The 16,408-nt window shown below is 51.9% G+C and overlaps 1 protein-coding gene across 2 annotated transcripts in view; it reads right to left on the bottom strand.

The window, feature by feature from the left end:
• The window catches only part of SLC39A11 (solute carrier family 39 member 11), a 97,752-nt gene that overhangs the window by 72,816 nt on the left and 8,528 nt on the right, over positions 1-16,408 (bottom strand). For both annotated transcript variants that reach the window (XM_050908412.1, XM_050908413.1), the window contains exon 4: positions 15,239-15,397. In XM_050908412.1, the coding sequence (XP_050764369.1) occupies positions 15,239-15,397 (159 nt within the window). The remainder of the gene's footprint in view (positions 1-15,238; positions 15,398-16,408) is intronic.

Below are 16,408 nucleotides of genomic sequence, written 5' to 3'. Positions count from 1 at the left end.
TCATTAGATTGTCACGGCCCCGCACGTAAAAGCGGACAAGAGAAAACAGGTATCTTTGCAGACAGCAAAGAAGCACCCCACTCCACGCAGCACCCGCCTAAATGGGAGGATCCTGCTTTTGTTACCCAAAAGCTGCAGCAATCCCAAGTTAATCTGTATGGAAATGTGCCCCATCCTGCTAGCATCCCGGCAGTGCGGCCATCACCCCGGTATCGATGGCATCGCCCTGGCATTGCAGGGCGAAGGGGTGAGACAGGGAGGAGGCAGCAGCTGCTTGCTTTCAGATGAAGCAAGGATTTCGGATTGCATCCTGCTGCCCGGCCAGCCTCTTGCACAAGTTGCTAATTGAACCGAAACCAATTTTAAAAAGAAATGAAGAGCGAGTGACACCTTTGAGAAATAATCTGCTCTTCTCCACCTGACCAGTGAAGGAGAATAAATTAATAAAGAAATAGTGATGACAAAAAGCTGATGGTCTGGCTTTGGGTAGATCACTTGGTACCAAATCTGGAGGTGCTGCTTGTCTGGGAAGGCCAGTGACGCTGCTCTTCCCGTGCAATATCTTACTGGCTTTAACCCAGCAAACGCCCTGGAACAGGCTCCGCAAAGCCACAGGAAACAAAGACCATGATGCATCAACTAACGGCAGAAAGCACCTCAACAGGAAAGAGAAATAGAATAAGTTTTACTACCTTATTAAAAAAATTTTTAAAAATGTTCCTAACTTGTCCAGGAGCTAACACAGAAACAATAAGAGACAACAAAAAGCCATGTTTTGATGGTGCCGAGGGGCTCCGACTTCACACTTATTAAGAGAGAGACATTGATAACAGATCAGAGACCAGAAAGCGGTAAGAGAAAGAAAAGAGGGGTGGGGAGCAAGGAGAGGAAGAGGAGACACCGCACATCCCCAGCCCGTGTCAGCGGCCCCCCCGGCCGTGGGGAGGGACACAGCGTGTCTCTGCGGCCCCCCCCGGCCGTGGGGAAGGGACACAGCATGTCTCTGCGGCCCCTCCATGCCCCCGGCGAGCTCGTGGTGAGCTCTGTGCATCAGCCACTCGCTCAGCTTTGCTGCTTCTGCACGTCTGCACAGAGCCCAACACCTCTGGGGACGGAGACAAAGGCTGTGCAGCAACAAAGCAGCGAGTCCCCGGCTTTTCTGAGGCAGATAAACGGATTCATGTTAAAAAACATGAAACAGGATCGGATAGGAAGAGAGCTCCCTTAGAAAGCACTTAGTTATCAGAGAGCACCCATTTGCATGTAAAACAACAGGCTGGTATTTTGTTATTTGAAACAACATATCAAGGGTTCAATGCTCCCAAGTGAATCTCCGCCGGCACAGCGCCGGCTACAAATCCCTGTGCCAGCAGCGCTCATTTGTAACCCACCAAGAGCTGGCGACCGATGGCGAGCCACCCCACACTCCCCCACCCTCCCTCAGCACCCTTCGGTTTCATCTCTTGAGACCTCGGCCAGTCACATTGCTCCCAAAGTCCCCCGGAGGGGTGTCCGAGGACAGCACCAGCAATCCCTGGGGAAGCCAGTGTCCCACGAGACATGCCAAGCCCCCACGCAGCCCCGCTCCCCAGGGAGCAGCACCCTGCACCAGCCCCACCGCCGAGGGTGCAGAAGGCAGGTCCTCCTGCTCACACCCACACTCCTCCAAAGCCCTCCTCATTTCTAACTACATTTTTTTTAATAATAATAATTAAAAAAAAAAAAAGCCAAACACCACCTGGCCACATCGCCTCCCATCCCAGCACCATGCTGGAGCAAACGCCGGGCTGGGGCTCCTTACAAAGGCTCCGTGTCGCTCTGCGGGACCAGAAGCCAGCGCTCATTAGAAGAGCACAAGCAGTTGGGCAGGCGAGGACGTGCCTGGGACAGGGTTTAAAGGCTGCGGCGAGTTGTGCTGCCAGAAGCCTGGATGCCACCAGGCATCCCTCTGACAAACCGTCAGCCAGCACCGCGTTCCCCCAGCATAGCATCCCCAAAAACAATGTGTCTCCCCACCTCTTCTGGGGGAAAAAAAGCACGGGTTTGGTCAATATTGACCTGGCACGAAGGGATGGGTTAAGGGAAGGAGTCAGCAGGCACGCATTTAAGAGGACTTGAATTGTGGCTCCTCTCAAAGCCAGGATTACTGGCAACCCCCTACTTGAAATACTAAAATCAACAACTCAAGTGCAACCTTAAATATTCCATGCAATAAAAAAAGGCCCTTCTTAACACTGAAGTGGGGGGAGTCATATTTATAATTAATAGCATCCAATATGCAGCTCTGGGACACAAGCAAATCTCCTTATTTCTATTCCCGCAGTGCCTGGCAGCCCCGCGCCCCAGCACAGCCCAGTCCAGCTGCTCAGGCTCGCAACTGGGTCCTACCAGCAGCACCCAAACCCCTTTGATCAGACAGACTGTGTCCCCGTAAATTGAGAATAAACCTGGGGACACCCAGCACACCCCAGATCACCGCTACGGCTCCGGCTGCCAGAGTAACAGCGAGTAACCCCAACCCCTCGTAATGAAGATGGAAAGCCGAATTTATTTTCATATGGAAGTTTAAGGGTCTCCAAGTGTTTCAGGTACATCTTGGTTTGCATTTTAATTTGGAGATTGCTAACAACGGAGCAACAGTAATGGGCAGGGCAGACAGAAAGGCACCTCAATGGCAATTCTTTTTGGGCTTGCTAATGAGAGCTGGGTCAGCGCTGTCTATCACGTTGCAAAACAGATTTCTTCCATTTTTCCCTCTAGAGTTCAACTGCCTGAAGTTTCATAAAACCTAAACCACAGCATGTGCAACCAGAGGCCGTGATCAGAACCGTCCTCCGAAGCCACAAACTGCTGCCAAATACCGCGGCAGAAGACAAACCACACGAGAGAAGGCAAATGGAAAAGGTGAGCACATGGGAAGCATCGCACATGCGCTCATGCTGCTGGCGGACATCAGCAGCTCTTGGGGTCTATGAATCCAACCCAAGCCCTCATCTCAACAGCCAGGTCCCAAATACATCCTTGTCCCAGTGCCACATCAGTGGCAGCAGAAGCTCCGGAGCAGAGTGCTGCGTTGGGTTGGGATTGCTTACCCAGCCAGTGAGGGGGCTGGACAGGAATCGCTCCTCGATGACGGTCGGAGCCCCTATGGAAATCCGCCGGCACCGGCTTGCTCAGCACCAGGCAGGAGCGGGGCAACCCTGAGCTTGGTTTCAGCCTAGAAGCCAAACGATCAATCTGGCAATTATTTAATGTGAGACCATCCTCATGAAACCCAATTTTCCAAGGAAGAAGAGACCCTGAGGGCCTGATCCTGCAACACGCCAAGCACTGCAGCCCTCCCCGCGGCTCGGCGGTGCATGCCCCCCATGCCAGCCCTGCTGCCTGCGCCGGGACCACTGACATTTTTCCGGAGCCGCAGCAGCAGCAGGCACGGGGGGAGGCCTGGGGGCTCCCCGCTTCCCACGCCGAGCATCTTCCATCTGGCTCCTCCAGCCCTGCATCCTCCCCCGGCCCAGCACGCAGCCCTGCCTGCAGCAGGCAGGCGGCTTGTAGCTATGGCAGCGCTGCCACGGGATCTGGGAAGGAAAGGTTCATCCATAGACAAAAATTTCAGCGTTTTCACGGCAGATCTGCTCCGGCAGTGTCTCACGAGCAGATCAACATCAGGCTGGGAGGCCTTTCTCGTCCGGACAACGCAGCTGGCAGCAACATGACACCAGAGCCTTCCCCTAATAACTGCAAACAGGGAAGCTTAAGTGAATATTAAGGAAGGCTGGTATCAGTTTATCTGTAACTAATGTAATATTATTGCAAGTACATTTTATTCACTGCTAATTATCAGCCACTTTGATAACTCATAATTCTTGAAAATTACAAACAGCAGCTTTAATCACTGGCCTCTGCTGACAGGCTATGAGGGCAGGAGGAATAAATCACCTCCCTTCTGTGTCACCAGGAGCATGGGGACAGCCGGCGTGTCCTGCGGGGTGACCCCGAGCAGCCCCGGCCACGGGGGCTCCCCTGGGAGCTGCCTCGTCCGGCAGCAGCCGATGGGAGACCCTTGGCAGCGCTGAAACCCGCAGCTCTCATGATCTGGCAACGCCGAGCACACCCAGGAACACTAAGTCTGGCAACCCTAGGGAGGGAGGAAGGCAAATTTATTAAAACCCACCCCAAACCCTCAAATAAACCAAATCTGCCCTCCAACAAGAACTCAAGGAAAGCATCCCGCACAGCCCCAGGCAAACACAGCCCTTCCGATCAGAGGATGCTGGGGTACCCGCTCCCAGCCGGTATACGGCACGGCTGGACCCCCGCGAGCATCGCTGCCGGGGAGCGGGCACGTGCCGCCGGCACCAGCCCCGGAGAGCAGCAGCTGCCCCAGACCCACCAAGAACCCCGTGAGGGGCTCCAAGGGGAGACAGGCACAGGCCAATCCATCTTTTTGGCCAAAGCAATATTCATATTAAAAACAAACGTACGGATTTTTCTCGTTGGCATGTTTGGGGCTTTGGCCTTTCCAGGAGGGAGGAAAAACACAGCAGGAATGTTGCTGGCACCCAGTCTGGGAAGGCGGCAGCCCCGGTGTTGTGGGGCCGGGGTGAGCACTGCCTGGGAGGAGGGAATACATATGCAATTCCCAGGCTCCTCGGGAAACCCAGGAGGTTTGTTACAAAACGTGATGTTTTGCAACAGCAATGTTTTACATGGCAGAAAGGAGGCAGTTTTTGTAACCTTTGCCATTACAAAAACAAAAGCATAGGAATGTTTTTGCTGCTTTTACCATGCAACCTTGCAAAAAAAAAAAAACCAAACAACTTGTTAAACAAACAAAACCCACCTCTGCAACAGCAGGAGACACATTTCGTGTCACTAACCTCCTGTCCACCAAGAAGCTAAGAGAAACTCGAAACACAACCAGTAAACTCATTTTTCAAAGGACCGGTTGCTCCAGGCAGAGTTTTTGAGCGTACAAGTGCTGCCCACCAAAACCAGTTAGGATGCATATACACTCCCAGTTGTTTGCTGGGAGGAAACCTGCCTGTTACAGCCACGGCCAGATCCTTAAGGGATATTTTCCTAAGCGATATTTTCCTGAGGACTACCCCACACACCACCACCCCGATGCCCGCGGCTTGCTCAGCAGGACACAGCAGAGAGGTTTGTGGCATCGAGTCAGCACTACAATATGAGATTTTAATTGTTAGCAATAAACCTTTAAGCCTCTGATGGGATTAACAAGAGCTTTTTCTCCACATGCTTATTAAAGTCTAATGGAGACCAGCTTCACCTCTTTTCTCTCTCCCTGCCCCCTTCCCACCTTGTGTGTTTGTAGCATGGCAACATGTATTTTTACAGTCCTTTATTATGCAAGGCTTTTTGCAAGGGTAAGAGAAAAAGCAAACAAAACTTCAATTAACAGCTCATTTTTACACAATATACTCCTCGGTAATGATTTGCTATCAGTGCAGATTGAATTAATGGGAAAAGGGCAAACAAAGCGGGCGGCTGCCGCTACGGGGTGGGATGTCAGGAGCCCTGGGAGGGGAACGGCGAGGGCTCCTCGGAGGGCTGGTGGGATGTAGCAGGGTTCAGCTAGCGATCCATCACCCCTCAAATGAAGAGCCACACCATGCCAGTGCTGCCTAATTACATTACATTAAAACACAACTTCCTTTAGACCCACAATTAGCGACGCGGATGTGCACAAGTCCCTGGCAGACGGATGGAGAAGGAGCGCTGCTGGGGCACAGCCCCTTCTCCCCGCATCCCCCCGAGCATCGCAGCCCCACGGGCGCCAGCGCAGCCTCCGGGGACCCAGCCCGCAGCCAGCTCATTCCCAAGGACACAGTTTCTGCTCTTTTTCTCCTCTCTGTGTCTTGTACATCCCATAATTACCAAAATAGCACCAAAGCTCAGGAGAGACACTGACTCCTCAGCTTGTCTGCAGGAGCTGCGGCAGAGCCAGGGGAGCCTCAAACACCTTCGTGAAGCACAGCGCAATAAATCCACAGGAGAGGCCCTTCATTCTCTTCAGCCAGTGCAATTAATTTGTTAATTCATTACAGAAGAGAGGCATAATAAGGGACGAGACACTTCCTGATTACCACCAACGAGAAGCTAACCAACTTCCCTTCCTTCCTTCGGAAGCTCAGGACTGTCCCACGGGGCACTGCTGAATTTTGAGCTAGGGAATGGGCTGGTTCCCCTCCGATCGGCCCCATGGGCAGGGCTCGTCCTAGGCTTTCACGGGTAACTCTTTTGGGCACTGGACTCCAACCAAGACAACCTAAAGCCCAGAAATTAAACTCTGAAATCGGCCCTCATAGCATTTATTTATATGTATAGTATGTTCCTCACCTATAAAGTCTTGACAGGCCTTAAAAAAAAAACACATACAAAATGTAAACCAACAGCAAGACGCCTTCCCAAGCCTACAAACAGCCTGAGACTCAAAGAGGAGACTCATCCAGTCAGTTTTTCAGTTTGCATTAGCTCTGAAGCCTGCGGACAACAGATTAAAGTCACATCACTTTCACCACCTCGTTGATAATTAGAGCATGATGGGGGGAGACAGGAAAACACACCACGCAGATTTTCACACCCTGAGCGTAGCACACCCTGACACACACACACACACACCCTCCCCGGGACCAGCAGAGCCGTAAGGACACAGACACACCACCCCACGGCCACGTGCCCAGAGCATCGAGTGGGTGCAAAAGCAGAGACACCCACGGGGTCCAAACACCAGCAGAGGATCCTCAGCCAGGCTGAGCAGAAAGCAACAAACAAGCCATTTTTTTCCCCCAGTTCCCCAGCAGCGTGCCCTCCCTGGCAGGTCGTCAGCCTATTAATACAGCACGATGTTCCACCGGATTAAGAGCAAATGTCTGTTTTACGTCACTCGCCTGTAGCCACCCATGGCACCTACAAGCCGGGAGGCGGCATGCCGGCCAGCACCGCGCAGAGCCGTTTGCACTGAAGGGCGACCACCGAGCATCGCAAGGCAGCGACTTATCCATCCTCCTGCAACCGCGGGCGTCAAGGGGACTGTCCTCCCTGGGGACATACGCACACAAGAGGCACAAAAACTGACTCTTTACAGCTCATCTTCAAAGCAGACAGCGTGTCAAGTCAGTCTGCGTGAGTCAGAGTTTACCCTGAGAGCAAGTTGGCATTGTGCTGCAGTTATAGATCTGTGCATATATATTTTCTGTGATCTACATGAAAGCAGCCTTCCTCTCCCTGACATTCACCACCCAACCAATTGCAACCTCACTCGCTGCTTCTCTGTCATTTTAATGGCAGGTTTACTTTTCACAGTGGAGGCATTAATTTGGGGTTATGCTATGAGCGAATTCAAAGGCAGATTTTAAGATCAAAGAACAGCCAAGGAACCATCCATAGCACTCGGTGTGCCTGCAGATAAATGGGGCCTCGTTCAGGTGTTCAGAGTAAGAGCGTGGATGCTACGGGAGCGAGTCTTACAGGCAATGCCGTCTCAGGGCAGCCGCTCTTTGCCGTGAACCGGCACCGCGGTCACAGGAAAGGGAGGCAGAGGACTCCCGACTCCTTCCCTGAGCCCACCCAGACGTGGGCAGGGTGCAGAGCATCACTGCAGCAAGGAAGGGAGCTTGAAGTTTCTCGAGCATCACCACTAGCTTTTAGAGCCCAGGAGGCTCCCACCAACAGAGCCCATCCAACCCAAAGCATGGGTGCAAACCCCGGGGCAGTCCGAGCACCCACGTCCCCTCCAGTCCACACTCAGCTGCAAGCAGTGGGTCAGCACCCACATCCTTGGAGCTTGCTGCCTGCTTTCTGCTTATTCCAGGACTAAAACTTAACAAGAAAGAATGCTCAAATTCAATCAGCAAAAAGGTCAGACGCTGTCCAGAATCCAGCAGAAACCCCCCCAACAGCTATGTATCCCTCCCTGTGGTGCCAGCCAGACTCTTCTGGCAGGTACAGGGGAGATCTGGTATTCCAGTGTGCTCTTCCTTTTGGAAAATTTATCCTCTTTTACAATTCTGAGCCAGGCCCCAAACAGTAATTGAAATTCAATCAGCAAAGGCTGAGCCACAGAGGAGAGAAAAGCCCCATGTTACATTACCAGCCTTATGAGTCAGTAATACCCGCTCGAGGTAACCAGCGGGGAAAGAGGTGCTTTATCACAGGCACAGGTACATAATGGAGAAGGGAATGGTGGAGAAATGTGTATCCAGTGCAGGAGCTCATTGAATGAAGAATTAAGCCAGGTTTGCTCAGTCCCAGCTTTTTTACAGCAGGATTTTTTCACCTCCTCGCTCCCCATGCAACCCTGCTGTCACAGCCCGCAGAGCCACGCTGCTGCCAGCGCCGTCAAACTGCTCCGGATTTCATCTGCTGTCAGCGCAGTTAGTGATTGTCCCCATAAACTTAATGAGGGTAGGAGGGGAATTTAACCCTGACTTCGATTCAGAGCAGCTCTGCTCTTTAGCTCTAGCTTTGGGGCTTCAAAATGTAATGGTTTTTTGAAATTATTAATGCTTAATAAGAGAGAAAATTATAATTAAGAGCAGCTGACGGATTGCACTCTGGAAGTAAATAACCCTTTACCTCCATTAATAAAACAAAACACTTTTCTAAAAATTAGTATAATTATAACTTTGTGCTTTTTCTGCAAATAATTTCACCCTATCTGGCAACAACTGGATTTCAATCACTAAAACCACTGCACACGGGCAGGGAAGGGGTGGGTGGGAGGCAGGCAGGCTTTCCACAGATCATATGGGCAAACAGATTTTAAATAAACCTTTAGGGGTTTCTGGGTGCCAGCCTCAAGAAGTGGGACTCTAATAAGAGACTTTCAGGGGATCCCATGGGTGGGCTTTGTGGTCAGCACCAGGGATCATGTTTGAAATCCTGCCCTTGCCACCTGCCTGGGACGGGGGATATGGGGGAGCCGGTCCCAGGCATCAGTCCCACACGGATCCATAACCTTCCGCAGCTGGCCTCAGGGAAGAGTTGGGTTGGGTTTATTCGGTAAGTTAATAAAACTCATGCCCAGGTACTCCTATTTATTTAGAGCTAGAAGGGGAAGGACCTTTCCCAATACAAGGCTTTGCTACATTCCCTGATGAGGCTCCCAAAAAAGGCTTCCCTTCCTCAGAGCTGGATCCTTCCTTCCTTCCAGAGCCAGTGGAAAAGGGCCAGAATGCCACAAAACAAAACAAACAGAAGGGCTGCTATTTACTTTCCCCTAAGCAAAGGAAATCAGAGCAAACCAGGAATGCACGAGTCAAGCTGTGGCTCACGCAAGCCCATGTCAACCGAGTCCCTCTGGTCCATCCTCACTCACCCTGCAAGGCAAAGGCATGCAGGGCTGCAGAGACACAAGCAAAATACCGATTCAGGCTGGACTCGGTGCAACGTCGATCTGACGAGGGGCACGGAAGCGCAGCGACGGCAGCGGGGCCGTCTGGCTCCCGAGGGGCTGCATCGCCCCCGCTTTGAGGGGGACTAAGCCCCTAGCTCAGGGCAGCATGAGCACGGCGCAGACACCGCTTCGCAATCGTGCATTCGCGTGTCGGCTTCGTTCCCACTTTCTGCATCCAGGCATCCCCACGCCAGCTCAGCTCTCGCCGGGAGGGCGATGCCAAGATACGGGAAGGCTTTGTAGGCAGCGGGAGCCAGCAGGCAGGGCTGCCAGGAGCACAGACCAGGAGAAACTGAACACAGTCTGCATGTAAAAAAGGATTGAGTCACTTTGCAGGCCCCAGACCACCAAAACCACCTCACTGGAACCCCTTTATTTGATCATTTACGCAAGATTATGTGGCCCAAGACATGCAGGTGCCAGGCTGAGTTCGGTGAGATGCCACCCACGCCACCGCGCCTGGGTCCCCAGGCTGCTCTGGACAGTGTTTCAGTCCCACGCTCAAAAATTTAATAAGCCAGAAAATACACATGCCCCACACACAGGCATGTCTCCTGGTTAATGCTCGAATCGAAAAAAACCTCTACCTACTACGGTAATGAGGATGTGCAGCTAATTAACTTTCTAGGAGTCACAGATGAACCGGAAAAAGCACATTAAGAATGGGAACTTGTGGTGGGCATGTCTCGGAGGAATTAGCAAATTGCATAAGAGAAACCTTTATTCCGATTATAAATTAACACCAGCGACGAGACCCAGCACATTTTTACTGCCTCATGAAATAATTAACCCATCAAATCCAGCTCCATGCAAATCAGAAGGGAGAGCAGCATTAAAAGCTTCCATCTTCACCAGGTAGAAGCACATACGCTGCCGGCACCGAGCCGGGAGGATCACCAACATCCTCAAACCGCACTCACGGTGCTCATGCAATTACCCCGGTACGCCAGGTACGTGCTAGGACTTACTACCCAGTGGCCCCCCAAAAAGATGCTTCTCATGGTCTAAGCCAGCTGTAGTTTAGCCCTGAGAAAGAAACTGCAACTTTAAATAACATGCAACTACTCCTGGAGCGCGTGTGATGGTCTCTCCTCCCGCTCCTGCAGCTTCACCGTCCACGCACTATTCTCAGCTTTCCCCCGATACGTGACTGGCACAGATTTAGAAAGCAAAATACAGATCCTCGAGGCACATTCTGAGCCAAACAACAGACATCAGCGGTATTAAATGGGAGAGTATCCCTCGGATATCTGTTTATCAAGTTCTCAAATCTTTCCCAAGGGTGCTCGCCAAAAATAGCCTAAAATTCACTGTGCAAAATGCCCAATCCCAGACTATATTCCAAAAAAGCCTCCATTTGCAAAAATAGAAAAGAGCAGGAGCACAACACAATTACGTTTTGAGAGGGTTAACGGGATCCAGCCTCCTACTACGAACATCCACGCACCCGCTCCACTCTCATCCATCCCACGTGAAGATCCTCAGACTGCTCATGAAAACCGTTATGTAGCTGCAAACCACAGCCCAAAATATTTCAGAACGTGTATGAAACACAAGCCCTGGATCCCTGGGAAGGGGTTTCGGCCACGCTGGTCCTTCCTGCAGCACGATGGCCCAGTGCTGGCACTCACAGAGCACACACCAACCCAGATGAAAGGCTTTTAAAAGGCACTTTAAGTTACTATTTGTTTTAAATCTAAGGAATGGTCCACCCGTCACATGCAGCTTTATTGATTTACTCTGTAGTCCAAAAAAAACCTAACAAACCCTGTATCTAGCTGACATGAAAAAAAAAAATTTAAAAAGCCAATTGAGATGGTATTTCCAGGACAGAATTACAGCCCTGGCTCCCCATCCTCCCGTCCCCGGTCATCTTTTACATGAGAAGTATTGGCAGGCTCCTAGTTATAACTGAGTAATGGCCATCAGCTCTCTCCCTGGATTATATATTAACTCCTGGTTCTCCTGCAACATCTGCCCTCCTCTCCCTCCCCCTTGAACGCCGATCAGCTCTTCCAGGGGAGACCCTGGGGCTGCTCCAGACCCTGCATGCCACAGCACCCATCTGGGTCCTGGACCGAGCTCGGCTCTGGCTGCAGACCTACACCCACCACGACTGGGAGAGAGCGAGCTGCTTTCTGTATGCAGACAGATGTTTCTGAGCAAAATGAAGCCTCAAGGTAGAGGAGATGAAGCTGATTAAGCCTCATTATCCTATTTAGCGTAACGATCATGGAGCCGAGAGGACGTCATGCAGCTGGGGAATGGAAAGAATAAGGCGGTTAATAGAAGCACGCATGCACGTGGCCAGGCAGGTATGGCTGAGCTGACAAGCAGCCCGTGAGGGGTTTATTATCTCCCGCTACGGCCAGCTTGCTTTCTCTTCTTCCCTCCTCATGCCACCTTCCCAATCCCACCAGCATCACGTCTGTGAATTCCTGCTTGCTCGAGAAGCATTTAAGGGCAGTGATCTGGAAGAGGCAGGAGCGAGGGAGCTCCTGGAAGCCACAGCTTCAACACGGGCGCTCCGCTGCGCCCAGACCCAGGATCCCACCTAAAGCCCATCCGTGTGGGCACAGGAACACGCATGGGAACTCCAACAGCCTGCAGCACTGCCCGAGTGGTCTTGGGGATCTGGCAGCTCGAAGACAAAGGCAACACACGTGCATGTGAAAATTCAGGAGCAAAAGCAGCCAGGGACTATCTGAAAACTGGACTCAGGGCTGGATGCATCCTCTGGATTCTTGTGGGATTCCTCTGGGAAAAGGGAGGCCAGAGCAAGAAACCCATCACGGAAACCCAATAAAACATGACACTCTGAACAAAACCCAGCCAAGTCAGCAGAGCTGCAAGACAGATTTGAAGGATGAGAATAATAATACTTAATTCCAACAATCTTACGTGTTACAGTAGACCCAAAATAGCTACTCAGCTATCAGGGACCTACTGCGCTGAGCAGTATTTTTAAGTAAGCTCTCCCTCAAAGGCTTTGGGTCTTGGCATCGAAGACCCTCAGCCCCAACCCTTTTTAGTAAGGGCAATAGCATCTCATGCACCCCCCCTCACCTGCCCCTCTCCATCCAGAAGCCTCCTCAAATACCAGTTGAAAGCCAAGTTCTTATTTAAAAAGCAGCCGTAAGGTTAAACTAGAGCGAAAGAAGGAGAGAAACCTGTTGCAGCATCACCGGGGCCAGGGAGGGAAGAGGCAGACAGGACGTTCGTTAGTGGTTTAAGATATTCCAGAAACTATAGCAACATCCTGCTGCAGAACCAGCTCTGTTGCCGCCTCCCCAGCCGCCGAAAGCAGCTCAGCTGGTAAAGACACACTTTGGCTGAACACGGCATGCAAGGAGACGGTTGCCAAAATAAGGGAGAGCCCCTTTTTTAAGATTCCTGAGGTCGGTTTCTGCAATGGTCTCGCTCTCCAAGCATGCCCCAATGCCCATTGTGGCTTGCTGTCCTCCACCCGCCGAGCCAAGCACTCCCAGGCCGGCATCTCCTCCTCCATAAACTCAGCTAAAGGATGAACAAACATGTTAAAGGCTTCACACAGGAAAACGGCGAAAGATAAAGATGTAATAGAGTAGATCTGTCTTTTGTAAGGAATTTAATGACTACAGCTGCTCAGCATCATTAACCAGTTTGTCTTGGAGGTTTAACCCTCCCACCAGCCCCAGTTCTGCCGTTGAGCAAACACCTGGGTACCACTGGAGCCACCCAGCTCCCGGTGGGGCTGCAGCAGGAGCAAAGCCTTCCTCCCTTCCCGGGGAGCAGAGCTGGGGTGATAAGGAGTCATTAAAAGCTTTTACTACCTGTTGCTATCCAGCAAACCAATTACAGAGGAGTGCCAGGCAGAGAGCGAGCGCTCTGTGCAAAGAGCAGCCTGCTAAAAACAGATCCCTCGTCCTGCCCTCCCAGGGACAGTGTGCCCCATGGTCTCACCAGCATCCCTTCCCCGTCCGACTTCAAGGGGCGGGGGGGCAAAAAAAAAAACGAACTTTGAGATTTTAACTGATTTAGAAAGAAGCAAGACTTGCTGGAAGTGAAGGGCAATGGCTTAACCCTTGTCTGAGCAGCACTAGCTCCTGAGAGAGAAGTCTGGGCTCCAAGTGAAGGCACATGCACCTTGAGCCAAATTCCCCTGCCAGCACAGCCCAAAGACGGCTCAGGACTGACCGGGCACTTGCCGATTTTTCATTTCGACATGTTCAGCTTTAACCTCTACCCGTGCTCCTTCCACGGCATCCCTCGTAACTTCGCCAAGTCTCTGGGTACCCTGTCTCTTCCTAAAGCATCCCAAAAGTCCCATCCCCTGCCCACTGCAGAGTCTCTGACCAGCCCCAGGAGCCATCACTGCTGCCTCTGGGCAGGGAACACAGGCAGCAGCATTAGCCGTGGGGTGTAAACCCTCTTCGAGCTCAGCGTTAGCACACGCACCAGCTACCAGAAGTCCCGTGGGACAAGTGTGCGGTGGCACGTGCTCTCCCGCACGGTGCAAAGAGCTGTGTCGAGCCAGAGGAGGCAACAGCTCCTCTCCCATCGGTATGTGAACTGGATTGAAAGCAAGATATAATTGTATATTTTTTTATATATATTGCGCTGCTCCCTACAAGACTGTTACCCTCACCACCATGCACGCTGGCCACCCTTCTCACCACTCCATCCTGCTCTTTGCAACGCAAGAATTTCACCCTCCTGACGCTCTTCTCCCTCCACACGCTCCCATTTCAAAATGCAGCGGAGAAGAACGGCAGCCATCAGGAAGCGGGTTTTGTGGTGCAACTGTTTATCTACCCTGTTGGGAAACATCAGCTTCAGGCAGCTGATCAAATACATCCCGGGCCCCGTCCAGCACCTTGTAACAAGGGCGATCATTGCAATGGCCAACGCAGGCAAGAGACCTCGGGTTACCAAGAACAGAAGAAAAAAAAGCAGGGTTTGATGGCAAACGGCTTCCAAGGGCTCCAGCTGCCCGACGGCAGCCCCCACCCCACCGCTGCATCCTGCAAAGGGTTTGGGAGCCCCGAGAAAAGCCAGGACACAAGCACGCAGAGAGCGCGGAGAGGGTCCAGGCTTTCAGCCGTCTGACACCGCTGTCGTTTCATTTATTTGTTCTTTACTCTAATGCATCCATTTGCACTGGAATCAACACACCGTAATATCAAGCCATTTTCTTCATAGCTGAGGGTGCGTTTGACTGTACCTGCTACGAGAGGGTCAAAAAGCGAAGGAACAGGGAAGGCTGATGCCGTGGGCTCCCCTGGACCCCGGGGTAACCAGCTGTACCACTCTTCAAATGGAAAGCCTCACACTCCTTACTCATAACCACAGATAATCCCCCCTTCCACTAAAATAAATAAAAAATTCAAATACTTCCAAAGAGCTTTTTAAAGATATCTTTACTGACTAAGCCTTTTTGTGTTTTCAGCTGTAAAAATTCAACAGCTTCTGATTTATTTTTTTTTTTAATAATACTCTTCGACGGTAGGATGGTTCATTCAATTTTGAAATGCTTAGAGGGTTGGCAGCTCTGCAAATTAAACCCCTGGGCTGAAACAGAAGGTCACACCTCAACTGTTTGCGAAGTGTTGCCAGTGAAAAGAACAAAAACAGAAGTGCGAAGGGAAAAAACCAAAAGGAATCAAAAAAAGAGCGCAGACAGCCTAAAGCTGCATTCAGCACTGGCAGAGCCACCCAGGGTCTCGAAGAAAACACGGTTTCATTAAATTTGTGATAGAAACCAATCCGTATCCGGCTTCTGTCAAGGTAGAGCCGAAGGAAGAGCAGAAGCCCCCCAGCCCAGGAACGCCTACTTACCAGCGCCGGGATGAGCAGGTCAGCGAAGTACACGAAAGCTGCTCCCAGAGCAAAGCCCACGGCCACCGGGAAGAAAGCGAAGGCTCCGAAGCTGCCGGACTCCTCGGCCATGTCGATAGCTGGGGCCAGGAGGGACCAGTAGGAAGCGGCCAGCATGACCTGGGAGACAGAAGGGGAGCGGTGAGAACCGCGTAGGCACCGATGCTGCGAGGATCTGACACGGGCAGCGGCACGGCAGCGCCGCCGGCACCTCTGCCAGCAGCCCACCCTCCAGCCAAGGAAATCCCTGTGTTCGCCCCCACGAGCTGCATGGCGTTGCAATCCGCAGAGCTATCAAAACCCGCTTCCCCACGGAACAAATCACCAAAGTATGGAGAAGTGAGGTTTTTCCCCCATTTTTACCACAATGTTTTTCCTCAGCTCAAAAGTCCAAGGCAGCAGACAAACGACACGAGCTCGTTAGGGTGATTTTCTGTGGGATTAGCACAGCCACAACAGCCCTTCAAACAGGAACGCGGCAGAGTGGGAGCAGGAAAACAGCCCTCCCCTCGGGTGTTTTGCAGCGACAGGAGTGGGTCCACGACCCTGCCGGCCACCGCGCCCCAGCCAAAGCCAGGGCGAACCAAATCCTTCCTGCACCCAGCTCTGGGCTTCTCCACAGAGCAGGCAGGGGAGGAAGGAAACACAGCCTTGATCTCATGCAGAAAAAGAATAAATATTGGATAACGCCTGGAGCCAAAGAGCCACCTCCAAGCTAGCTGAGGGCACGCCATGGCTTTACTACGCAGATTTAAGCCTGCTGCGGTTCAGCTGCCAAGGTCCCCACCTCACTACCCCAGACCAAGGCAACCGCAGCACAAGGGCTTTGCAACTCCTCTGCTTCTGCACAGACCAACGCTTGGGCTGCTCCTGCCCCAGCATCCCAGCCAGAGGGCCCAGGCTGGGAGGAGAACAAGTTCCCTTCCCAAACAGCAACACACCAGCTCCCGGCACAGACCAGCGCTGCCAAAGTCCTACCACAGTGTTTAACCAATACAATTTGCACCAGGAAAATAAACCTTTCCAGTAGCAGAGTGCTTTTTTCCTTGCTTGCTGCTTAGCAGGGAGGGAGAAGGAACAGCTACCCAAAAGACCACAGAAAAACAGAACTTGTGGGGATCTCCAATCCAG

Source organism: Gymnogyps californianus, chromosome 19 (assembly GCF_018139145.2).
Source record: "Gymnogyps californianus isolate 813 chromosome 19, ASM1813914v2, whole genome shotgun sequence".
Lineage (NCBI taxonomy): Eukaryota > Metazoa > Chordata > Aves > Accipitriformes > Cathartidae > Gymnogyps > Gymnogyps californianus.
Note: the sequence above shows the minus strand (reverse complement) of the source record. Positions and strands in the feature narration are given on the sequence as shown.